At 41.6% G+C, this 26,542-nt stretch overlaps 1 protein-coding gene across 3 annotated transcripts in view; it reads right to left on the bottom strand.

The window, feature by feature from the left end:
- The window catches only part of mrvi1 (murine retrovirus integration site 1 homolog), a 161,688-nt gene that overhangs the window by 8,988 nt on the left and 126,158 nt on the right, over positions 1–26,542 (bottom strand). For all 3 annotated transcript variants that reach the window (XM_043705685.1, XM_043705686.1, XM_043705687.1), the window contains exons 17-22: positions 22,979–23,110; positions 20,383–20,536; positions 10,264–10,313; positions 5,518–5,598; positions 1,388–1,530; positions 177–299 (exon numbers count right to left, since the gene is read on the bottom strand). In XM_043705685.1, coding sequence (XP_043561620.1) covers positions 177–299; positions 1,388–1,530; positions 5,518–5,598; positions 10,264–10,313; positions 20,383–20,536; positions 22,979–23,110 — 683 coding nt within the window. The remainder of the gene's footprint in view (positions 1–176; positions 300–1,387; positions 1,531–5,517; positions 5,599–10,263; positions 10,314–20,382; positions 20,537–22,978; positions 23,111–26,542) is intronic.

Genomic DNA, 26,542 nt, shown 5'->3' with positions numbered 1-26,542 from the left:
TCCTGAATGGACGCAAGGAATGGCTGTTGTCATATCTGAGAGTCTGTATTGTCTTTGCAGAGCAATGGGGAGATTCAGCACTCAGCAGCCAACACTTGTGTGGATTGTGAGGGTGGACGCTCTACTAGCATCTATATATTCCACTCCATTCTCTCCAGGCATAAGGGAAATCTTACCCTTTATTGTAAGCTTCCTCTTCAATCTTGGCTTTTGTCTCTGAGCTGGTTATCTCGACCTTGACCGATTGGACTTTGCCTGGAGTAGGACATTTATTCTCCTTATCAGCATTCTGCTTCCCGCTTTATACATAGGAAACAAAGAATTCAGCTTCACTGTTACAGGAAAACGGAAAGAGCAAAAGCTTACCCAGCACTGAACTTGCAGAAAGATATGCATCTTGAGCAGCAGCACTGGATCAGTGACTTATGTCTATGAGTCATAAGATGCTGAATTAAAGTCTTGTTCCATGGCTTAAGAACAAAAATCAAGTTTGAAGCTTTTGTTCAGTACTGAAGGAGTGCTGCACTGTTGGAGATGCCATTCTCAGAAAGACATTAAACTGAGGTATCCAACTGCCTGCTGGGATGGACGTTAAAGATTCTAGTGCACAATTTTGACCATGTCCAGAGAAGCAAAATGTGGTGATTTGGCCAAAATGTATCCTCAATCAACACCACAAAAGCAGATTATCTGATTATTACTGAGTTTAAGATGGAGTTTGATTTATTGTTGTCACAAGTATTGAGATACAGTGAAAAATGTTGTTTTGCATGCTATACAGGCAGGTTGTATCATACAAAGTCCATTAGGGTAGCAGAACAGAGTGCAGAATATGTTACAGCCTCAGAGAGGATGCAGAGAAAGGTCAACACTAAAATTTGAGATATATAAATTTGAATGCGTATGAATAGATTCAAGAAGAGTTTCTTCCCTGCTGTTATCAGACTTTTAATAGACCTCTTCAATGTTAATGCTTATCTATCTCTGCACCTTTTTGACAGCTGTAAAATCATATCCTGCACTCTGTTCTGTTACCCTGATGCATTTGTGTGGTATACTTTGGTACACATGACAATAATAAATCAAATCAAAAACCCATCTAGTTCACTCATTTCAAATCTCTTGCCATTCTTACCCTGTATAGGCCTATGTGTAACTCCAGCCCCATAAAAATGTAATTGACACTTAAGCACCCTCTGAAGTGGCCTCGCAAGTCATTCAATGTATTAGGCCAGTAGTTCAAGAAAATAAGCCTTCCACCACCTTCCCAAGGAAACTAGGGATGGGCAAAGAAATGGTAGCTTTGCCCACGATGCCCACATCTCCAGAAGAAATAAATAATCCTAAAAATTCTCAGATGTTAGTTAAACATTGTTGATGTACTCACTGTTCGGCGAGAGGAGCCAGTGTCGGACTGGGATACATATTAATCCCACTGGAGCTGCTGGCATTGAGGCTGCTGGAGCTACTGGGACCGATGGTGGTGGTAGTGACAGTGCTGGAGCTGCTGGCATTGTTAGTTGTTTCTGCCTACAAAAGAAGGAAACATAACAAAAGGAAAAGTATTTGTCAACTAGGCTTTTTTGATGCGGCAGTTCAGGAATTTTATTATGTATATATATATATATATATATATATATTGGTTCAGGAATAATAGCTCAGCACTGAGACTTTGGTCACCTGCTGCAAATCTCCAAGGATAAGATTATATCAGCCATTGCCAATCCCTTCAAAGGTGTACACATATATAACATTGTGTTGACCTAGAGAGTTGATATGCTTCATTAAACTATCAGCTGCAGCAGAAAGATGCTGAGCACAGCTGTGCTGTACAATGCTGAAAGGATTCCAGTTGAACACAATTAAGATTGCAAGAGATAATGCATCAAAGGTCTTCACAACAACGGTTAGGCTAAATGATATCAGCATGCAAAAAGAGAACTTGATGATATATTGTGCTAATATCAGGAAACGCTGAAAACACTCAGCAAATTAGAACTCATTTCCAGCAATAGAAAAATAGAAAGTCACTGTTTCAAGTCAATAACCCTTTTCCAGAAAGCAAAGCTTCAACCTAAAATGTTAGCTCTATTTCACTCTCTACAGATGCTGCCAGACCTGGTGATTGTTTAGCATTGCCTGTTTTTATTTCAGATTCTCAGCATATGCAGTAATTTTCTTTTAAAATAGATATGCTTATATTGATTCCAATGTTGTTAAACCTATGAGAATCCAACGCAAGCAGTTCCTTCATCACTTGATGCATCTTGCTAAGAATCTCATCAAATGTCCTCTGTCAAAGGATCAGAACAGTGCAGGAAGAGGCAACGCAGCCTATCAGGTCAATGATAGTCAGCTGTAGAGCAAATGAGTCAATCCCATTACCCCACTGCGTCCATATGGCTCCATATGTTTATCTTTCTTAATTATCCATTCAATTTTCTTTTGATCAATAGATCACCATAGAAAGCATACTATCCAGGAGCATAACAGTCTGGTATGGCAACTGCTCTGCCCAGGACCATAAGAAACTGCAGAAGGTTGTGTGCATAGCCCAGACCATCACGAAAGACAACTTCCCATCCATGGACTCCAACTACACTTCTCATTGCTGTGGAAAGACTGCCAATATCATCAAAGAGCCTTCTCACTCCGTCCAACCATTTCTGTCAAGCAGAAGATACAGAAGTGTGAACACATGGACCAACAGATTCAAGGACAGCTTCTTCTCTGCTGTTATTAGACTGCTGAATGGACTCTCTAACTTCAAATAATGTTGATCTTGCTTTGAACACCTCCTGTGCAGTTGTTAACTTGTATGCCTGCTCTGTGTAAGCACCCTATGACCTATATGTCCTTGTTTGCTGTCATCTGCCTACACTGCTCTCAAAACAAAGCTTTTCACTGTACTAAGATACATGTGCCGACAATAAATCAAATCAAATCAAAAGGAATTGGAACAGGAATAGGTCATTCAGCCGAGGTCTATGCTACCATTCAGTAAGGTCACAATAATTTGGATTGTAGCCTTAGCCCATTTTCCTGCCTCCTCCCCATAATGTAGATTAAAAAGCTATAAAGTCATCCTTGAATGTGTTCAATAGCTCAGTCTCCTGTACTTTCTGTGGATGAGAATTCCAAAGAACAACCACCCTCCAGAATGAGAAATTCATCCTGTTCACCATCTAAATGAGAGACACCTTATTTTTAAACTATGCTTCCTAATTATAGATTGCTCCTAAAAGGGAAATATCTTCGGAGCATTTATTACATTAAGCCCCTTCAAAAACTGACATTTTCAAACTGATCACTGCCCAATCCTAAATGACAATGATTACAGACCCACTTTCCTTTATAAGATATCCCAGCAAGCAAGCCAGTCAACTTTCTCTGAATTCCAGAGTATATACTTCCATAAGTTTGAGATCAAAATTGCACGTATTACTCCAGGTGCAGCCACACCAATGCCCTGTCCAGCTGTAAAAAATTAAATCATCGATTATCTCTTCTTTCACCAACCTCATAAGCAAGAAGTTCCAGGTCATTATCACTCACTGCATAAAAGCTCCTTCTCTCATCACCTTGTATCTCATGTTCAAAACCTTAATTCTGCACAAAACTTAGTTTCTTTTGTTCATTCACACAATCCTACATTGTTATCTAGACCAGCATTTATTATTGATTCCTAATTGGCTTTGGGAAAATGGTGATAAAGGTGAGCTGCTTTCTGAAACCAGATATGGTCAGAACCTCAACTTTAAATCAGGACCCAGAAAAGGGGATACATCAAGGCCCAATAACCATAACATGGGACAGGAGTGGGATAAGGTTAGGGGTGCAGGTCAGAAGCCACACTGGGGCCAGTGATTTCTGTCTGTGCTCCTGCTTTCAACATACAAGGGTGCAATCTTCAGGATCCAGTGACTAATCCAACTTCAATCTGCTACTGCTTTCAGAACCACTTTTTAAAATTTCAGTTCTCTTTGCATTCAATTCACCCATATCAGTGCTTTGTCATCATTTGCAAAAAGCAACACTATTTACTCCCCAATGCCATCACTCTTTAACTCTTCATAATTAGACATTTCCTTCACCCCCCGTAATCTTCATCTCTTACAATCATTCCTTTACTTTTGAAAATACTAATTAAACCTATTTTCCTTTATGTTGTTTACTAATATGTTTTTCATATTCCAGTTATCTTTGCACATTCATCATGTTATTTACTGAAAGCCCTAACTGAATCATATGTTTCTATTCTAAATATCAAATTAGATTCAATTTTTCCTTTTAATCACAGAGCTCCATTCTATGACACATTCCACCTTTCATTTTTAGGTGCACATTTATATTCATCAGATCAACTTTCAGCTGGTTGTCTTTATGTCAACGTTTCTGTTGGGTTACCCAATTACTCTCACTCACTGCTCTCTCCCTATATAAATCAAAAATGTTCCCTTTCATTCAACAAATATTTGAAGATTTCTGTGATATTTCAACATTAATCAAAAGCTAATCAGACATGCATTGATGAAAGATCAAAAGCGGAGTAATTAATTTTGAAAATAGCAAAGAAAATAAGGAGTTAATAGTCACAGTCCTTCATTCTTCCACAAACTTACAATCCTGAACAAGGATTTATCAAAAAACCAACGGCGGCATGATGGCTCAGTGGTTAGCACCGCAGCCTCAAAGCGCCAGGGACCCGGGTTCAATTCCAGCCTCTGGCAACTGTCTGTGTGGAGTTTGCACATTCTCCCAGTGTCTGCATGGGTTGCCTCTGGCTGTTCTGATTTCCTCCCACAGTCCAATAATGTGCAGGTTAGGTGAATTGGCCATGCCAAATTGCCCATAGTGTTAGGTGCATTAGAAGGAAATGGATCTGGGTGGGTTACTCTTCAGAGGGTCGGTGTGGACTTGTTGGGCCAAAGGCCCTGTTCCACACTATATGGAATCTAATCCAATCTAATAAGAGAACATTAAGGCATTTGCAAACTGGGTATGTCATTTTAAAATAGTGAATGTATGATTGTACAGTTTAGTACGACAAATAAGGCATGGGGAAGTTGGTTCCAGGAATGCTAAGAATATGTCAACGTTTCTGTTGGGTTACCCAATTACTCTCACTCACTGCTGTCTCCCTATATAAATCAAAAATGTTCCCTTTCATTCATCAAATATTTGAAGATTTCTGTGATCTCTTACCACATGGAGTAGCTGACGTGAATAGCGCAGACACTTTTAAGGTAAAACTAGAGAAGTACATGAGGGAGAAAGGAGTAGAAAGTTATGCTTGTACGGGGAGATGAAATTGTAGAAAGTTATGCTTGTACGGGAAGAAAGGAAGATGCTTGTGCAGAGCACAAACAATGGCATGAAACTGTTGGGCCAAATAAAGTATTTCTGTAATGTTAATTATATTTAATTCAATGCAACATTTACATTATTTGTTATATGGCTCATACAAGTTGTCACCTTTTCTCTTAAAGTCTGATAATAAGTAAGTTGTTGACTTACCATGGTGACAATGGCAGGCTGCCCAGGAAAGTTAATAAACTTTGGAACCACTGCTACACTGACCCTCCTGCGAGGTACAGTCTGAAAGAAAATATAACATTCGTAATATTGAAATGGTTAAACTTGTAACACTGAGCAATACGTCAGCAGGGATGAAACCTTCGGCAAAACTGGGCGCTAACACTTTGGAAAGAAAAGTGAACCATTAACACAGCTGCCCGATGAGCTAATGCTTAAGGACAATTCCACTCCCATTGCTTTTACTCTTCAATTATAAATATTAATATTTTAGTCTGTGACCATGTAAATGGATTACAACCAAGGTGAAAAATTGTCTACCAGGTGGAAAGACGGTGTTGCTATTAGTGAATCACTGTTTAATGCACTAGTGTAAAATTCTCCATCTATTTTACAGGGGCTTTAAACCCTCTTCAGTTTACATTGATTAATGCTTCTCCTAAAATAGCCAGGCAGAGGAATCAGATAGAAATGTGTTGAGTGTTATCTCATTAATATTACTGGCTGTCATTTCTACACTGAAGTGTTACAGAAGGTAAATCAGCAATGTACTGCCCCCAACAAATTGGAGCACTCACAATGATGTTTTTTTATTTCCAACAATATTTACATTGCCCTTAATTGTGATATTAAAAACTTAGCAACCACACCACTTAGCTAAATGTCAGTGAGTCATGGAACCTTTCTACTGAGCCCCAACCCAGCTTCACTGAAATGAATGTTTCTCTTGATGCGCACTAAAAATTGAGCAATAAAGGTACTAAAAAATAAGCAGCAATTTTCCTTGAGCAATTTTAGCCAAGGGGACATTTTACAGGACAATGAAAAAGAGTATGAGGACAAAGGACTAATTGGATAGCTCTTTCAAACAGCCAGGACAGATACAAAGGAAACATGGCTCAGGGATGGACAAGACTGGCAGCTTAATGTTCCAGGATACAAATACTGTAGGAAGGATAGAAAGGGGAGCAAAAGAGGAGGGAGGGTGGCGTTTTTGATAAAGGATAGCATTACTGCTGTACTGAGGGAGGATATTCCTGGGAATACATCCAGGGAAGTTATTTGAGTAGAACTGAGAAATAAGAAATGGATGATCACCTTATTGGGATTGCATAATAGACCCCCTAATAGTCAGTAGGAAATTGAGAAACAAATTTGTAAGGAGATCTCAGTTATCTGTAAGAATACTAGGGTGACTATGGTAGGGGATTTTAACTTTCCAAACATAGACTGGGACTGCCATAGTGTTAAGGGTTTAGATGGAGAGGAATTTGTTAAGTGTGTACAAGAAAATTTTCTGATTCAGTATGTGGATGTACCTACTAGAGAAGGTGCAAAACTTGATCTGCCCTTGGGAAATAAGGCAGGGCAGGTGATTGAGATGAGTGTGGGGGTGAGCACTTTGGGGCCAGCGACCATAATTCTGTTAGTTTTAAAATAGTGATGGAAAAGGATAGACCAGATCTAAAAGTTGACGTTCTAAATTGGTGGAAGGCTAATTTTGACAGTATTAGGCTAGAACTTTCAAAGGCTGACAGGGGGCAGATGTTCACAGGTAAAGGGTCTGCTGGAAAATGGGAAGCCTTCAAAAATGAGATAACGAGAATCTAGTGAAAGTATATTCCTGTCAGGATGAAAGGAAAGGCTGGTGGGTATAGGGAATGCTGGATAACTGAAGAAATTGAGGTTTTGGTTAAGAAAAAGAAGGAAGCATATGTCAGGTTTAGACAGGACAGATCGAGTGAATCCTTAGAAGAGTATAAAGGCAGTAGGAGTATACTAAGAGTATACTTAAAAGGGAAATCAGGAGGGCAGAAAGGAGACATGAGATAGCTTTGGCAAATAGGGCTAAAGAAAATCCAAAGGGTATTTATACATATATTAAGGACAAAAAGGGTAACTAGGGAGAGAATAAGGCCCCTCAAAGACCAGCAAGGCAGCTTATGTCTGGAACGTAGGAGATGAGGGAGTTACTAAATGAGTATTTTGCATCAGTGTTTACTGTGGAGAAGGACATGGAAGATACAGAATGTGGGGAAGAAAATGGTGATATCTTGAAAAATATCCATACTATAGAGGAGGAAGTGCTGGATGTTAGGAAACATGAAAAAGTGAATAAATCCCCAGGACCTGATCAGATGTGCCCGAGAACTCTGTGGAAAGCTAAGTAAGTGATTGCTGGGCCCCTTGCTGAGATATTTGTATCATCGATAGTCATAGGTGAGGTACCGGAAGACTGGAGGTTGGCTAACGTGGTGCCACTATTTAAGAAAGATGGTAAGGAGAAGCCGGGGAACTATAGACCAGTGAGCCTGACATCAGTGGTTGGCAAGTTGTTGAAGGGAAGTCTGAGGGAAAAGATTTGCATGTATTTAGAAAGGCAAGGACTGATTTGGGATAGTCAGCATGGCTTTGTGTGTGGGAAATCATGCCTCACAAACTTGATTAAGTGTTTTGAAGAAGTAACAAAGAGGATTGATGAGGGCAGAGCAGTGGACGTGATGTATATGGACTTCATTCAGTAAGATGCTTGACAAGGTTCCTCATGGGAGACTGGTTAGCAAGGTTAAATCTCATGGAATACTGAAAGAACTAACTATTTGGATACAGAACTGGCTCAAAGGTAGAAGACAAAAGGTGGTGATGGAGGGTTGCTTTTCAGACTGGAGGCCTGTGACCAATGGTGTGGCACAAGGATTGGTGCTGAGTCCACTACTTTTCATCATTTATAGAAATGATTTGGATGTGAACATAGGAGGTATAGTTAGTAAGTTTGCAGATGACACCAAAATTGGAGATGTCATTGACAGCGAAGAAGGTTACTTCAGAGCACAATGGGATCTTGATCAGATGGGCCAATATGCTGAGGAATGGCAGAAGGAGTTTAATTTAGATAAATACAAGGTGCTGCATTTTGGAAAAGCAGATCAGAGCAGGACTTATACACTTAATGATAAGGTCCTAGGGAGTGTTGCTGAACAAAGAGACCTTGGAGTGCAGGTTCATAGTCCCTTGAAAGTAGAGTTGCAGGTAGATAGGATAGTGAAGAAGGCGTTTAGTATGCTTTGGTGTATTGGTCAGAGCATTGAGTATAGGAGTTGGAAGGTCATGTTGCGGCTGTACAGGACATTGGTTAAGCCCCTTTTGGAATATTGCATGCAATTCTGGTCTCCTTCCTATCGGAAGGATGTTGTGAAACTTGAAAGGATTCGGAAAAGATTTACAAAGATATTATCATGGTTGGAGGGTTTGAGCTACAGGGAGCTGCTGAATAGGCAGAGGGTGTTTTCCCTGGAGTGTTGGAGGCTGAGGGGTGATCTTATAGAGGTTTATAAAATCACGAGGGGCATGGATAGGATAAATAGACAGGGTCTCTTCCTTGGGGTGGGGAGTCCAGAACTGGAGGGCATAGGTTTAGGGTGAGAGTGGAAAGATATAAAAGGGACCTAAGGGGAAACCTTTTCATGCAGAGGGTGATACATGTGTGGAAGGAGCTGCCAGAGGAAGTGGTGTAGGCTGGTACAATTACAGCATCTAAAAGGCATCTGGATGAGTATATGAATATGGGGGACTTGGAGGGATATGGGTCAGGTGCTAGCAAATGAAACTAGATTAGGTTGGGATATCTGATCAGTATGAACTAATTGGACTGAAAGGTCTCTTTTAGTGCTGTGCATCTCTGATTTACCTCCTGTGCTGTTGATTCGTAGTTCATAAAATGTAAAAGTATACCATTAACAAAAATTGCTTACAAATACTTAACTCAAATTCTTTCCTATTATCTCTCTGTACTCAATGCTGGGTTCCAACTTTTCACTTTGGAAGCAGCAGCAAGTTTGAGTGGGTCAAAGTGGATTTTAAACACTGCCCTCCACCGACAAAGAGGTCAATTTGAAAAAACGAGGAAGAATTTGCATTTATACAGCACCTTTCACAACCTAAGAAATCTCGAAGTCTTTGCCAATGAACTAATTTTAAATTAATACTGCAGTTACTGTAGAGAGGTCAGATCATATAATTGACCAAAACGCTAGTTTTGATATTAAGACAGACAGCTGGCTTCAAGGTAATTGTGAAGGATGGCCACAGCTCATGGATCTATTAAGAAAGAGATTAGTTAGTCTGACAGAGGAATCGAAGCCTGTGATTTGTAGAAAAACGGATTAGTCCAGCTTCTACCTTAGTGAACATTTGGAGCATTTTCCAAATGGGGGCTGTCATATCCACTAGATCATCATTTATCTAAAGACAGAAACATTCAAGGAAGGCCTATGTTATCTCTCTGATTAACATGAAGGATCCTACAATTGCCATTCAAAGAAGTGGAAGAGAGTATCCAGTGGCAACAGTATCCAACAGTAATTGTTACCAAAAGCATCCAGATGCTCTGTCATTTATTACATTGCCATTTGTAAGAGGTTGTTGTGCATAAATTAGCTGTTGTCTTTCCTGCATCACAACAGTGACTACACTTCAAAAGTACTTCATTGCTATTATCTCAGGGACATCCTCCTGATTCAATAATACATTTTCTGATCCAGTAAAGGTTCTTTCTGCTTACTTATCAAACATTTGTAAGTAACAATGAAATTATGTAGATTTTGATAGAGAAACTTCAATTGCTGTAATGATAGCTGGGTACTCAATAACTGTTTTAAGGATGGCTAGATACCCCAATGACCTCTTCAACATGAAAATGAACTGGCTTTTGTGGTTTGGCGAACCTACCTTTCCCAATGTAAGTGACATTGATCGGGCTGTTCTGGGAACTCCGTCATCTGAGAACAAAATACAAAAGAGTCAATTCTTGAAAGTGGGGTCAGATATTTTACCTTGTCATGGTTGTGGGTATGCTCACTGAGTTGGGAAGTTGATTTGCAGATATTTTGACCCTGTCTAGGTGACATCTTCAGTGCTTTGGAGACTCCTGTGAAGCGCTGCTGTACTGTATCTTCTGGAATTTATTTGGTTCCATTTCTGCTGCTTCCGGTTGCCAGTTCCAATTGTTCATTGTAGTAGCCGGTATATTGGATCCAGGTGAATGTGCTTCTGGATGGAGTCTGTGGATGAGTGACACACTTCTAGGAACTCTCTAACTGTCCTCTGTTTAGATAGTCCTGTGATCGTTGTGTTGTCCCAGTTGAATTTGTGGTCCCTGTCATCTGTGTGTATGGCTAATAGAGACAGTTGGTCGTGGCGTTTAGTGGCTAGTTGGTGTTTGTGGATGCGTATTGTTAGTTGTCTGCTTGTTTGCCCTATATAGTGTTTTGTGCAGTCTTTACATGGAATCTTGTAAATTACATTAGTTTTGCACATGATGGGTATTTGGTCCTTTCTCCTGGTGAGTTATTGTCTGAGTATGGCTGTTGGTTTATGGGCTTTCATGATTCAGAATGGTTGGAGAAGTCTGGCTGTCAGTTTGAGATGTTATTTAATATAAGGTAGCGTGGCTAGTGAATTAGGTCGTGGCATGTCCAGGTCACGTTGTTTGTCTGTTAGGCATCTAAGGATGAAGTTGCAGGAGCATCCATTCTTGGTTAAGACTCTATAGCAGTGTTCTTCTTCTTATTCCCTTCGCAGGTCAGGAGTGGTACAGTATGTTGCAGCCCTTTTGAACAGTGTCCTAATGCAGCTTCTCTTGTGTGTATGTGGGTGGTTGCTGTTGTAAATCAAGACCTGGTCAGTGTGTGTGGTTTTCCTGTACACTTTTGTGGTGCATTCGCCTTTCTATGTTGTTTGTAACATCACATCCAGGAATGGGAGTTGATTGTTGATTTTCTCCTCTCTCGTAAATCTGATCCCTGTGAGAGTGGTGTTGATAATCTGGTCTGGTGTTCTCGATTTCTGTTCTCTTAATGATAATAAAGTGTCATTTACGTATCTGATCCAGAGTTTGGGTTGGATTTGCGACAAACAAACAATCTCAACACTAAAGAGAGAGAAGCCCTAAAAACACTCGAAAGTGACAATAATGTAATCATAATACCAGCGGACAAGAGCAGAATGATGGTTATCATAGACAAGACCGAATATATTCAGAAAGCAGAGAAACTACTTGCAGATACTGACACCTACCTCCAGAGGGAGTTTGACCCCACACCACAGCTAACCATGAGAATAATAAACAAAACACTATGGAACTTTCAAAAAAACAGACTAATAACCAGGACTGACCAACAAAGGATGAAACCAGAAAGCAACAACACTCAAAGTTTTTACAGATTACCCAAAGTACACAAACCAGACATACCATTCAGACCCATTGTGGCATTGCTGGAAACGCCATTGCATAAACTGGTAAAAAGAACTCCAACAAAAACTAAAACACCAGCAGATCCAAACACTCCATACAATCACCACAGGAATTCCGAGACAACATCAAGAGCATAGACATAGACAAGGACAAAGCACTGGTCTAATTTGATGTAACGGCACTATTTACCTCAAATGACAAAACTCTAGCCAGAGAGTCAAGAGCCAACCTCCTGGACAGGCAGAACAGACAACACGATGGGAAACCTATTAACAAGGACTGCATGCTTGACGACACACTTCACATTCCACAACTAAATATACAAACAGATCAATGGAACATCTATGGGCTGCCCCATCTCTGGGCTCATAGCAGAAGCAGTGATGCAAAGATTGGAATGAACAGTCCTCCCACAAATCCAACCCAAACTCTGGATCAGATTCGTAGATAACACATTTGTTATCATTACGAGAACATAAATCAAGAACGCACACCAGATCATCGACACCATTCTCACAGGGATCAAATTTACGAGAGGAGGAAGCCAACAATCAACTTCCATTTTTGGATGTGAGGGTACAAAGAACACAGTACGGTGAATGCACCACAAAAGTGTACAGGAAAGCCACACATACCGACCAGGTCCTGCATTACAACAGCAACCATCCACATACACACAAGAGAAGCTGCATTAGGACACTGTTCAAAAGGACTGCAACACACTGTACCACTCCTAACCTACAAAGGGAATAAGAAGAAGAACACCTCTATAGAGTCTTCACCAAGGATGGATATCCCTGCAACTTCATCCACAGATGCCTCACAGACAAACATGATGAGGACATGCCACAACCTAACTGACGAGCCATGCTACCTTACATTAAAAACATCTCGAACTGACAGCCAGATTTCTCCAAACATTCTGAATCATGACAGCCCATAAACCAACAGCCATGCTCAGACAATTCACTGGGACAAAAGACTCTATACCCATCATGTGCAAGACTAACATAATTTACAAGATTGCGTGTAAAGACTGCACAAAACACTATATAGGGCAAACAAGCAGACAACTAACAATCTGCATCCACAAACACCAACTAGCCATTAAACACCACAACCAGCTGTCTCTAGTAGCCGTATACACAGATGGTTGGGACAATACAACAACCATAGGACAAGCTAAACAGAGGACAGCCAGAGAATTCCTAGAAGCATGGCACTCAGCCACGGACTCTATCAACAAGCACATTCACCTGGACCCAATACACCCAGCCACTACAACAAACAACCTGAACCAGCAACCGGAAGCAGTAGAAATTGAACCAAATAAATTCCAGAAGACACAGTACAGCAGCGCTTCACAGGATGCTCCACAGCACTGAAGTTGTCACCTAGACAGGGGACAAAATGTCTGCAAATCAACTTCCCAGCTCAGCGAACATACTCACAACCACAACAACAGGCACCCGAGCTACAAATCTTTACACAAATATTATACCTTGAAATTTTCTCTCATTGCCAGTTACCATAAATTTTAATATTCGCATTAATTTCCAAGATCTAAATCTGTTTAGACCTAAATATATTGATTATAGATTGTACACTGAAACATCAGCACTATGTACACCTTTTTCCCAATCAGACAGGAAAATGGGGAGCCTTCTGCCTATTGTATCCATGCAGACTCTTTGAAAGTTCTGCTCCCTGTCTTCTTTAGTCCTGCCAATTCCAAAAAGGACAATGCAGCAAGTGAGAGATAGAAACACAAATAGAGCTGAGTGGCCTGAATGTCATAGGCTGGATACCAGTCCTCGGGTACTGTGTATTAAACCATCTAGTCACCCAACACTGAACTCCCTTTCATTATAGGCCTTTAAAGAAACTATGATTGAATTTATCTGAATCACATTGTATCAGTGAGGATAATACATTCCAAAGAAATAATTCATGGACTCAACTATTGCAACTGGGTAAAAAAATGTTGAAGATTTGAGAAAGTCAGGGCAATTGCTTTTAGAAAGGAAGGTTGAGGAGATTTAATGGAGGTGTTTAAAATCACGAATGGATCTGATAGACCGAGTAAGGAGAAACTGTTTCCAATGACAAAGAGGCTCAGTAACCAGAGAACACAGATGTAATGTAACTGACAAAAATGGTAGAGGGGAAATGAGAGAAAAAGTTTGCACAGTGAGCTGTTGAAACCTGGAAAGCACTATCCGCAAGAACAGCTGGAGCAGGTTAACTTTCAAAGGAAATTGGATAAATACTTGAAAGGGAATATTTGTAGGCTTATGCATGGGACAAGAAGAGGGAAAGTGAGACTAATTGGGTAGATTGTTGAAAGAGTCTATTCAGGAACAACACAATGAATGACCTCCTTTAAACTGGGCCTATATTGCTTAAAGTTTACAAGAATGAGAGATTCTCTCATTGAAACTTCTAAACTTCCTAAAAATTGGTGGGGATTCTCGAACTCAGGACCAAAGGATTGAGATGAGGCAAAATGTCTTTTCTCAGTGGGCTATGAACCTTCTGAATTCTCTATCTGAGAGGGCTGTGAATGTTCAGTCATTGAGTACATTCAAGACAGAGATGGACAGAAATTTGGGTACTAATTAAAAGGATATGGGGATTGTGGGAATCTACCACAAGATCTCAATAAATGGTGCAGTAGGGTTGACAGTCTGAATGTTCTGCTATTTCTTATATTCTGTGCTGCTACAAGATTGTCAGAAAATGTGTGCAAATGGGAGTAAGTTTGAAGTTCAACATATTGTCTTGACTGCTTCGCAGATCAGAGGGATCTGCTAAAACTTATCACCAATATTACCATTAAAAAAATCTTTCAGATTACAAGAAAGGACTGTGATTCTTGGCTTGGTGTGTGCAGCCTGTACCTTTTTATATTCTGCGTTTTTGATTGTGGACTGAAATGGGAAAAGAATTGTCGTAGAAGCCAAGGGTGGCTGAAGGATTATGGTAATTTTTAAAAGTAAGTCATTTGACACTCATCGTAAATGATGTTTACACAGCAGTTTGTTCAAGCAGAGGGAGAAGTCTAGCTGCAGATAAGCTGGATCCAAGGGATTTGTATGAAGGGAGATTCAGCTGGCAACAAGTGGCTGAAATGGTTTGTGAAATGGTGACCAGTTATTGCTGACAAAGATCTTCTGCCTGTGCAATTGGCTCTCAGCTGGCTGAATAGCTTGTAGATGTGAATGTTTGGGTAGAAGCTATTGGATCTTTTGAAAGGAAAGAAGCTGACTCTTTTCTCTGGAGTAAAAACAGCCTCCAGCCTTAAGAAAGCTATTTTGTTTTTCCCTCATATCGTTGTAACCTGTGGCTTTTCAACCATGATGTCAGAGACTTTATAAGTATGAACCAGTCACTCTGTGCCTGCTGCAAGCAAGTGGAGAAGGATCAAAGAGCAGCAGGTCCTGACAGGCCAAAAGGACCATCTGTTGTGTTGAGTTTAAAAATGATACCTTCAAACCAAACCATTAAGGGTCAACTGTTAAGGGTTAATTGGACATGATGATGAGTAATTGAAATAAAGTGGATAAGTACATGAAAAACAGACCTAATGCAAAAACAGCCTGTTCTGACTTGGGGAAAAGTGCCTGACCTTGAGAGTCTATGGGAACCACCTGTTTGTATGGTTTACATATAGCCACCTGGATTGAATAAAGATTCGTGCACTTTGTGTCTTCCACTGTGTCTCCCACCTGCACACACACACGAGAAAAAAAAATATAAACAGGAGAAAAAAAATATAAACAGGAGAAAAAAAAATATAAACAGGAGAAAAAAAAATATAAACAGGAGAAAAAAAAATATAAACAGGAGAAAAAAAATATAAACAGAAAAAAAAAGTAAAAAAAAATATAGCCACCTGGACTTGTTTTCCACCTATTTTCGAAGACTGGAAAAGTACTGAAGTTGTTACAAAGTAGGGATTCAGCACATAACCTTGGATTCAGAATAGTATTAATATCAGGACTTTGTCTCACTCATTGGACCTTTCACCATCGGGCTGGGGTTTGCGAGACCAGTACCACGGAATCTAAGATAGAGCTCTAATTATCACTGTCAGCAAAGTCCCCAACAGATAGAAGGCAGCGTGAGAGTCACTTGTTTATATATATATATGAGTATATTATGTAGCTTCAGTCAATAGTTTGCAAATGTCTCTAATATATATGAAACAGATTAAGCTAATAATTGACTTCACATTAAAGTGCATGTTCCTTGTTGTATTAATTTTGATCAGACCTTTATGAGCCAATTAGATACTTACAGCTGAACAATACACCATCTCAGCAAACCTTGGGGACAGGAACCATTGAGTCACCTTCCCACTCTTTCCCTCTGCTCATAACACCCTTTTTTTCTGTGTTTGTGTTTGTGTGTGTGCACAGGGGTTTTTAAGGTGGGGTTAGAATTTTAACTAATAGCTATAGATTAATGTTGTTTATCTGCAATTAGAATCTATTTATTTGTAATAAATAGTCATTCTTGTTAGTATATAAACCTGGTCTGTAATTTCTGTCAACCTGGGTCTAAAAGAGTCAAAACTCCACCTCCTGATGCTGCCTGGTTTGCTTTGTTCCTCCAGCCTCCTGCTTGTCAACCTGGGTCTAAAAGACAAGTAAATTGGGGAACCCTGTGTAGTTTTTATAAAATCTTTAACTTTTGAGATGACGCCAGGAATAGTAGAACTTGATTTTCCGTGTCGAGGGTGTGGTGCTGAAAAGCACAGCCAGTTAGGCAGCATCCGAGGAGCAGGAGAATCGACATTTCAGGATTTCCCATGCACTAACACTGAGGCGTAACACTGAGTTTTGCTATAATACAGTATAGGGTGAGTGCAGGCCACCCCACCTTGGGATGTCATTGAAACTATAAGGTTCCTTTAGATAGTTCAATTCTGCCACCTACAGTTGATGAATTGATACTACAAACATTTTCATGCCTAGTTTATTGTTGACTACCCATTTGGAGAATTTAAAGAATGTAATAATGGGACAAGTGCCCATCACTTATTTTGTTTCTCTTGGAACTCTCTTTGAAGTTCTCAGTTGTAACCCCACTGTGAGAGATAAAAGTACAGTCCCAAAGAAACAACAACCCTTTCCCAATTTTGACAACTTCTTCTCAGTTTATTGAGCACTCTTTCTTCGAGGGCTTTTCTGATGAAGGGCTTTTGCCCGAAACGTCAATTTTCCTGCTCCTCAGATGCTGCCTAACCTGCTGTGCTTTTCCAGCACCACTCTAATCCAGACTCTGATTTCCAGCATCTGCAGTCCTCACTTTTGCCTTCCTGAATGACTCACCAAGCACCCACTACTTTATTTAAATCAAGGATTTTAGTGAGTGACTGAATGGCAATTTTGAAGAAGGAGATAGATTGACTAGTGTTTTCTTCCATCAAACCTAACCCAACTCTCCTGATAACTACCCATTCTCTTTATTACCTTAATCCAGTTTGCCACTCTCCAGCTTGCTTCCCATACCTTTTAATATCCCTTTCAAACATGGATGAAACTGTGTTAGCTAATCTCAATTGAGACAACATTAAGGATGCAACAATATCTCAAGACTCCTGTGGGTGAAGACAGGGAGAATTCTGCTGTGAGATATTTACTATCCATGCTGTACGCGCAAGGTCAGGTTTGATCAGTTGAATAGACTGAAATCACTCACTATTCAAGTGACCATACAGTTAAACCCATTAAACTCTATGCCATCCAGGAGTCAAAGTGTTTAAGGTAGAGAGAGTTAGAAAATAACTAGAAGGAAAGTAAGCATGTGGATGAAGTATATTGATTAGATCAGGTATAGGATGACAATACGGTTAACACTGCATAAAGCTAGAATTACAGTAAAGTGACAACAGAATGGCACCAGGATAACATCAAGACCAAACTGAGGACTGCAGATGCTAGAGATTAGAGTCAAGAATGTGCTGGAAAAGCACAGCAGGTCAGCACCCAAGGAGCAGGAGAGTCAACATTTCGGGCAAAAGCCCTTTATCAGGAATAAGGCTGTGAGCCTAGGGGGTGGTGAGATAAATGGAAAGGGGGTGGGGCTTGGGGGAAGATAGCTGAGAGTGTGATAGGTAGATGGAGGTGGGGGTAAAGGTAATAGGTCAGAGGGTAGGGTGGAGCAGATAGATGGGAAGGAAAATGGATAGGTAGACAAGTCATGAGGGTGGTGCCAAGTTGGGAGGTTGGAACTGGGATAAGGTTAGGGGAGGGGAAATCCACACTGATGCCACGGGGTTAGAGGGTCCTGAGGTGGAAGATGAGGCATTCTTTCTCCAGGCGCCGGGTGGTTAGGGAGTGGTGATAGATGAGGCCCAGAACCTGCATGTCCTTGGCGGAGTGGGATGGGGAGTTGAAGTGTTCGGCCACGGGGCGGTAGGGTTGGTTGGTGCGGGTGTCCTGGAGATGTTCTCTGAAGCGTTCTGCGAGTAAGCATCCTGCCTCTCCAACGTAGAGGAAACCGCATAGGAAACAACGTATGCAGTAAATGACTTGTGTGGAGCAGGTGGAACTTTGATGGATGTGGAAGGCCTTGAACAGAGGTGAGGGGGGAGGTGTGGGCACAGGTTTGCAATTCGTGCATGGCAGGGGAAGGTGTTCCACCCCGACCTTAAATTCACCTGGATCATCTCAGACACCTTCCTCCATCAATGGTGACTGACTCAATATTGACATCATCTACAAACCCACCAGCTCCCACAGTTACCTGTACTACACCTCCTCCCACCCTGCCTCCTGTAAAAATGCTATCCCTTATTCCCAATTCCTCTGTCTCCACTGCATCTGCTCCCAGGAGGACCAGTTCTACCACAGAACACACCAGATGGCCTCCTTCTTTAAAGACCGTAATTTCCCTTCCCACATAGTTGATGATGCCCTTCAGCGCATCTTATCCACATCACACATCTCCGCTCTCGAACGCCACCCCTCCAACCACAACAAGGACAGAACCTCCCGGTCCTCACCTTCCGCCCCACCAAACTCATCCTCTGCCATTTCTGCCACCTACAAACGGACCCCACCACCAGGGATAAATTTCCCTCCACACCCCTATCCGCTTTCCATAAAGACCGTTCCCTCCGCAACTTCGTCGTCTGGTCCACGCACCACACGAAACCACCCTCCCATTCTAGCACCTTCCCCTGCCACTGCAGGAATTGCAAAACCTGAGCCCATACCTCCCCACCTCACCTCCATCCAAAGCCCCAAAGGAGCCTTCCACATCCACCAAAGTTTCACCTGCACTTCCACACACTATTTACTGTATCCGTTGCTCCCATGTGGTCTCCTTTACATTGGGGAGACTGGACGCCTACTCGCAGAGCGTTTCAGAGAACATCTCTGGGACACCTGCACCAACCAAAACCACCGCCCTGTGGCTGAACTCCCCTCCCACTCTGCCAAGGACATGCATGTCCTGGACCTCTCTATCACCACTCCCTAACCACCCGACGCCTGGAGGAAGAACGCCTAATCTTCTGCCTAGCGACCCTCCAACCCCATGGCATCAATGTGGATTTCACTGGTTTCCTCATTTCCACTCCCCTACCTGATCCCAGTTTCAACCTTCCAACTCAGCACCGCCCTCATGACCTGTCCTACCTGTTCATCTTCTTTCCCACCTATCTGTTCCACCCTCCCCTCTCACATATCACCATTACTCCCACCTCCTTCCACCTATCACACTCTCAGTTACCTTCCCCACAGCCCCACCCCTCTCCCATTTATCTCTCCAGCCCTGAGGCTCACAGCCTCACTCCTGATGAAGGGCTTTTGCTCAAAATGTCGACTCTCCTGCTTCTTGGATGCTACCTGACCTGCTGTGCTTGTCCAGCACCACATCCTTGACCAGGATAATATCAGGTTTGGGATAAAACCAGGATTAGGACCAGCAAGGTAACACCAGCATTAGCTTTGGGTGGCACATGGTTCAATGGTTAGCACTACTGCTTCACAGCGCCAGGGACCCAGATTCAATTCCAGCCTCAGGCGATTGTCTGTGTGGGTTTTCTTCCACAGTCCAAAGATGTGCAGATTAGGTGAATTGGCCCTGCTAAATTGGCCTTAGTGTTCAGGGATGTGTAGGTAAGGTCCGTAGGTCAGGGGTAATAGGGTATGGGAATTGGTATGAGTGGGTTACTCTTCAGAAGGTCAGTGTGGACATGTTGGGCTGAAAGGCCTGTTTCCACACTGTAGGGATTCTTTAAAACACAATTACACCAAAAGAATAATAGTATTATATTAAGATAAAATCAGGTTCAGAACAACACAAGTATAACACGAGGATTAGACCATGGGGTCTGTTTTTGACAACATGCTGCTCAGCTGACAAGAAACTGAATCTCTCTATTTCATTCTAGGGGATGGTCATTATCTCTGCTAGGAGCCTTCTTGGTGTCACCAGGCCAAGATGAAGAACTTATCACTTGGCCCTTTGATTTCTGCGAGTCCTGAAACACATATATTGGAATGAGCTCTCTACTGATCACAACCAAGAGACTTTATCAGGGCAGTCCCAGAAACACAGAAAGGACCATATATTCCTACCACTGCTATCTCCGTATGTGCCATAGGTACGGTTTGAATTCTGATTGGCCAGCTTCTTGAATTCTGTTAGCTCAGCATGATCCTTCTCGTACATCCTCTTTAAGTTCTCCACATACTGCATCATCACCTCCGTGGCCTTGGACATTCGTTTCTCCTATAAACATGGAACACATCTTCAGATTAACCAGAGACACTCTTAAAGGCAATATGCAAAAAGGATACTGGAAGATTACACCCTTCTCTGGTATCTGTACTCCTCCAGTTCTGCTTCTCCTGTATCCCCAATTCTCATTGCTTCACCTTTATCCCTGTGCCTTCAGATAACTGAGTCCTAAACTCTAAAATTCCTTCCCTTTGCTTCTTTGCCATTGTACCTCTCTGTCCTTCTTAAATTCCAGCCCTTTGAATAAACATTGGCCACTTGTCTTTTATCATTTCATGTGGCTTGGTGTCAAATTTTATTTGATCAAGTTTGAGTGAAATGGCTTGGGACAATTGTTTTGCATTCAAATGCTAAATTACAAGATTTTTTTGATTTAAAAAATGGGTAAAACTGTGGCAGATGGTGTTCAACATGAGAAAGTGCAAGGTCATCCACATTAGACCTAAGTAGCTGGGCACCAGAGGGGCAGAGACATTTAAGGATCTGAATACAGAAATAAGCATAAACTATTTTGTGAGGGACAAAAATAGTTTAAAAGGATAATATTAGCTTTTTTCTCTCAGAAGGATTGGAATATAAAGAGGTGGAAGTTTTGCTCGACTTGATTAGCGATTTGGTTCGAGTCCACCGAAGTAACTGCATTCTGTGCTGGGTATTGCAACTCCGAAAAGATACTTTGATTCCAAAGGGTTGCATTGATATAGTATCAAAAATGGATGACAACATAGGAGGTACGGTTAGTAAGTTTGCAAAAGACATCAAAATTGGACGCGTAGTGAATAGCAAAAAAGGTTACCTCAGAGTACAACGGGATCTTGATCAGATGGGCCAATGGGCCAAGGAGTGGCAGATGGAGTTTAACTTAGATAAATGCGAGCTCCTCCATTTTGGAAAGGCAAATCAGGGCAGGAATTATACTTAATGGTAAAGTCCTGGGGAGTGTTGCTGAACAAAGAGACCTTGAAGTGCAGGTTCATAGCTCCTTGAAAGGGGAGTCGCAGGTAGATGGGATCATGAAGGTGGCATTTGGTATGCTTTCCTTTATTGGTCAGTACACAGGGTATTAAAGTTGGGAGGTCATGTTGCAGCTGTACAGGACATTGGTTAGGCCACTTTTGGTACACTGTGTGTAATTCTGGTCTCCTTCCTATCGGAAGGATGTTGTGAAAACTTGGAAGGAGTCAGAAAAGATTTACAAGGATGTTGCCAGGATTGGAGGGTTTGAGCTATAGGGAGAGGTTGAACAGGCTGGGGCTGTTTTCCCTTGCGCGTTGGAGGCTGAGGGGTGACCTTACAGTGTTTTATAAAATCACAAGGGGCATGGGTGGGCTAAATAGACAAAGTCTTTTCCTTGGGGTGGAGGAGTCCAGAACTAGAGGGCATAGGTTTAGGGTGAGAGGGGAAAGATAAAAAAGGGACGTAAGGGACAACCTTTTCACACAGAGGGTGGTGCGTGTATTGAAGTGGTGGAGGCTGGTACAATTGCAACATTTAAAAGGCATCTGGATGGGTATATGAATAGAAAGGGTTTGGAGGGATATGGACCAAGTGCTAGCAAGTGGGACTACATTAATTTAGGATATCTGGTCGGCATGGACGAGTTGGACCAAACGGTCTGTTTCTGTGCCATAAATCTCAATGACTGTATTACAACGTAAAACAAGGCCATTTAACACAACAGATCTGCATCAACTCTTTGGATATTTTAAGTTAGTGTCAATTTCCTTCCTTTCCAATTCACCTTGCATATTGTTTCTAGTCAAATACTAATCTGATGCTTCTTGAAAGCCTCAATAAAACCTGCCTCCCTACACTTCCAGGAAGTGCATTCTCGACCCCAACTATTTGTGGATTTAAAAGATTTAGCTGACCTCACATTTGCTTGAAGTCACATGATGACATTTCCGCATCTACTTATTATTAAACTTATAACATCAATTGAACAAGCAAGACCCTCAGTTCTAACAAGAAACATTTTTTCAAGAAAGTGGCTCACCACCATCTTTTCAAAGTAATCGTGAAAGGACAATAAATGCAATCCTTGCCGGTGACACCTACAGCTGAGTCTGGAAATGAAATTGGAGTTGACTTTGAGATAATGAAGATCAAGAGATGACTTTGATTAGGTGTTTCAGATGATGAATGGAAAATTCAAGGCTGGTCTGAGTACACTGTAGGGAAGGGGGTCAACGTTTGGAGGACACAGGTGAAATCTCAGGACCTCAGGATAAGTATAATGGTTAAGCTGAAATATTTTACACATAGTGTAGCAGACCTGTGCTGCGAGCTATAGTGGCACTGGGATGATTGGGCACATATGTCCTCCAGAGATAGACGAGATTGAGGCATGGGGGAGAAACTGGGACTTGAGATATATTAGGGAAAGAGAGGCTTGTATGGACTGGTTTAGTCCAGTTATTCAGTAGTACTCACCTGACGAACAGCCCCCACCATTTCAGCTCGACCGGAGAGCCTGATAGCCAACCGTTGGAGGACAGTGATGGTCTCGAGGAGCCTCTGCTGAGCATCTCGTTGGTCAGGGTGTACCCAAAGTGAAGTTGAGGACTGCAAGGCAGATGGAATTAAATAAAAGTAAAGCAAGGAAAAAATTACATTTTAGAGAAACTTTCGTGACTTCAGCTTTCCCCAGAAGCACACACAAACAATTATCACAGTGATAACGCATGAAACAGGGAGAGGAGATACAACAGTAGTGTTGTCATTGAACAGTAAGCCAATGAAATAGGAAATGTTTTGGATACCCAGGTTGGAATCCTACCTTAGCAGCTGATGAAACTTGAATTCAATAAAATGTGGAATCTTTTTAAAAATCTAGTGATGACCATGAATTGATTGTTGTAAAATCTTATCTGGCTCACTAATGTATTGTCAGGAATAAAATCTACTATCCTGACTGACTACTCTGTTACTCCACATCCAATCCCACTAGTCTACTTTTGATCATCAGTATCGTGATGGGAAGTGTCATCAACAGTGCTATCAAGCATCAAATACTTAGCATTAACTGGCTCAGTGATGCTCAGTTTAGGTTCTGTCAGGTCCAATCAGCTCTTGACCACATTACAGCCTTGGTTCAAAGATGAACAAAACAGCTGAATTCCAGAAGGGAGGTAAGAGTTGTTGCCCTTAAGATGAAGCTGTGTTTAACCAAGTCTGGCATCATAGAGGAGAAAGTGAGGATTGCAGATGCTGGAGATCAGAATTGAGAATTGGTGCTGGAAAAGCACAGTTTTGCTGGAAATACAAAATTTCCTGATGAAGGGCTTATGCCTGAAACGTCCATTCTCCTGCTCCTTAGATACAGCCTGATCTGCTGTCCTTTTCCAGCACCACACTCTCAACTCTGGCATCATGGAGCCCTAGCAAATCTAGAGTTAATGGGAATTGGTGGTGGTGGGGGAGTTTGATTGTGGCGGAAGGTGACTACACCGTTTGGAACCATACTTGCCACATAGGAAGATGGTTGTGATTGTTGGAGGTCAGTCATCTCAGCTCAGCACATCTCTGCAGGAGTTCCTCAGGTAGGGTTTTAAGCTCAACCATCTTCATTTGCTTCATCAATGACCATCCCTCTGTCATAAGGTCAGAAATGGGGATGTTTGCTAATAAATGCACAACATTCAGCACCATTCACAACTCCTCAGATACTGAAGCAATCCATGTTCAAATGCAACAAGTCCTGAACAATATCCAGGCTTTGGCTGACAAAGGCCAAGTTACACTTGCTTTACACAAGTGCGAGGTAATAACCATCTCCAATAAGAGACAATCTAACCATTAGCCTTTAACATTCAATTGTCTTAACAATCCTCAATTGGCCACTATCAACTTCCGAAGCATTACAATTCACCATACACTTAACCAGACAAATAAATACTGGGGTTGTAAGGGTAGTAGATGAGTGTAGCTCCAAAAACATTCAAAAAGCTTGGCACCATTTGATTGACATCACATCCACCTCCTTAAACTTTCATTCCTAATGTTCAGTAGCAGCAGTGTGCACCAGCTACAAAATGCACCGCAGAAATTCACCAAGACTCCTTAGTCAGCATCTTCCAAACCTATGACAACTTCCATTTAGAAGGACAAGGACATCAGACACATGGGAACACCACCACCTTCATGTTCCCCTCCAAATCACACACCATCCTGACTTGGAAATATATTGCCATTCCATTATGTGTTCCTGCTTCAATATCCTGGAACCTGGAATTACTTCCCCAACAGCATTGTAGGTGTACCTACAACAAATGGACTGGAGCAGCTCACCACCACCTTCACAACTAGGCAATAAGTGCTGCTCTAGCCAGCAATTCACACATCACACGAATTAATATGTGCACAGCAAGATCCCACAAACAATATGTGATTAATGATACTGAGCTTTAGAGTGGTGCTACTTGAAGAGCAGATATTTTCCAAGACACTAGGAACAGTATCCTTACTCTCCTGAAATACAAGATTTCTCTCTCTCAATAAGGAAATCATTTGCCACACTTGCCTGGTTTTGCTTCTGGTCCTGTGTAGTGCCTTGGAATGTTCAGTATTTAATGGTCCTACATAAATGCCATTTAGAAATGATTTGTAACACAATGATGAGGTCATTCCTAACTCCAAACGGAATCTGGGAACCAGTCGAGTCCTGGCCCAGCATTTACTTCTCGACGTTGGATGTCCCTCGATTTGAGAATGACATCTATTCAGAGTCATGAGTTTCTGCTGTGGGTCTTCATATCAGTGAACTGGCTGATTCCCAACCCACAGACCTTTTGCACAAGGGCATGATGTCTTGTGGGGAAGTGGGACCTAGCTTGCAGGATTTGTTTCTTTTCCTTTCCATCTTTGCCACCGTTCTGCCTCATTTTGAAGTATGATGTAGCTTGATGTACAGAATATCTCCATTTTGAATGATTGGAAGCAAGCATTTACTTTCCAGCAATAAAAGTCAATGCTGCTGTGTTTCAAGGAGAGCTTTGCATTGTCTTTGAAGCATTTTTTTCTTCTTCCACTGGAACGTTGGCCACTCATAGGGTCATAGAGTCATAGAGATGTATAGCACGGAAACAGACCCTTCGGTCCAACCCATCCATGCTGACCAGATATCCCAACTCAATCTAATCCCATCTGCCAGAACCCGGCCCACATCCCTCCAAACCCCTCCTATTCATATACCCATCCAAATGCCTCTTAAATGTTGCAATTGTACCAACTCCAGGGAAAAGACTTTGCCTATTTACCCTATCCATGCCCCTCATAATTTTGTAAACTTCTATAAGGTCACCCCTCAGCCTCCGACGCTCCAGGGAAAACAGCCCCAGCCTATTCAGCTTCTCCCTATAGCTAAAATACTCCAACCCTGGCAGCATCCTTGTAAATCTTTTCTGAACCCTTTCAAGTTTCACAATATCCTTCCGATAGGAACGAGACCATAATTGCACACAATATTCCAAAAGTGATAACAAGAATCCAGAGAAAGTATATTCCTGTCAGGGTGAAAGGGAAGGCTGGTCGGTATAGGGAATGCTGGATAACTGAAGAAATTGAGGGTTTGGTTAAGAAAAAGAAGGAAGCATATATGAGGTATAGATAGGATAGATCGAGTGAATCCTTAGAAGAGTATAAAGAAAGTATACTTAAGAGGGAAATCAGGAGGGCAAAACGGGGACATGAGATAGGTTTGGAAAATAGAATTAAGGAGAATCCAAAGGGGTTTTACAAATATATTAAGGACAAAAGGGTAACTAGGGAGAGAATAGGGCCCCTCAAAGATCAGCAAGGCAGCCTTTGTGTGGAGCCACAGAAAATGGGGGAGATACTAAATGAATATTTTGCATCAGTATTTACTGTGGAAAAGGATATGGAAGATATAGACTGTAGGGAAATAGATGGTGACATCTTGCAAAATGTCCAGATTACAGAGGAGGAAGTGCTGGATGCATTGAAACGATTAAAGGCGGATAAATCCCCAGGACCTGA

The sequence above is a fragment of the Chiloscyllium plagiosum genome, chromosome 16 (genome assembly GCF_004010195.1).
Source record: "Chiloscyllium plagiosum isolate BGI_BamShark_2017 chromosome 16, ASM401019v2, whole genome shotgun sequence".
Taxonomy (NCBI): Eukaryota; Metazoa; Chordata; class Chondrichthyes; order Orectolobiformes; family Hemiscylliidae; genus Chiloscyllium; species Chiloscyllium plagiosum.
This window is presented reverse-complemented; position numbering and strand designations above follow the sequence as displayed.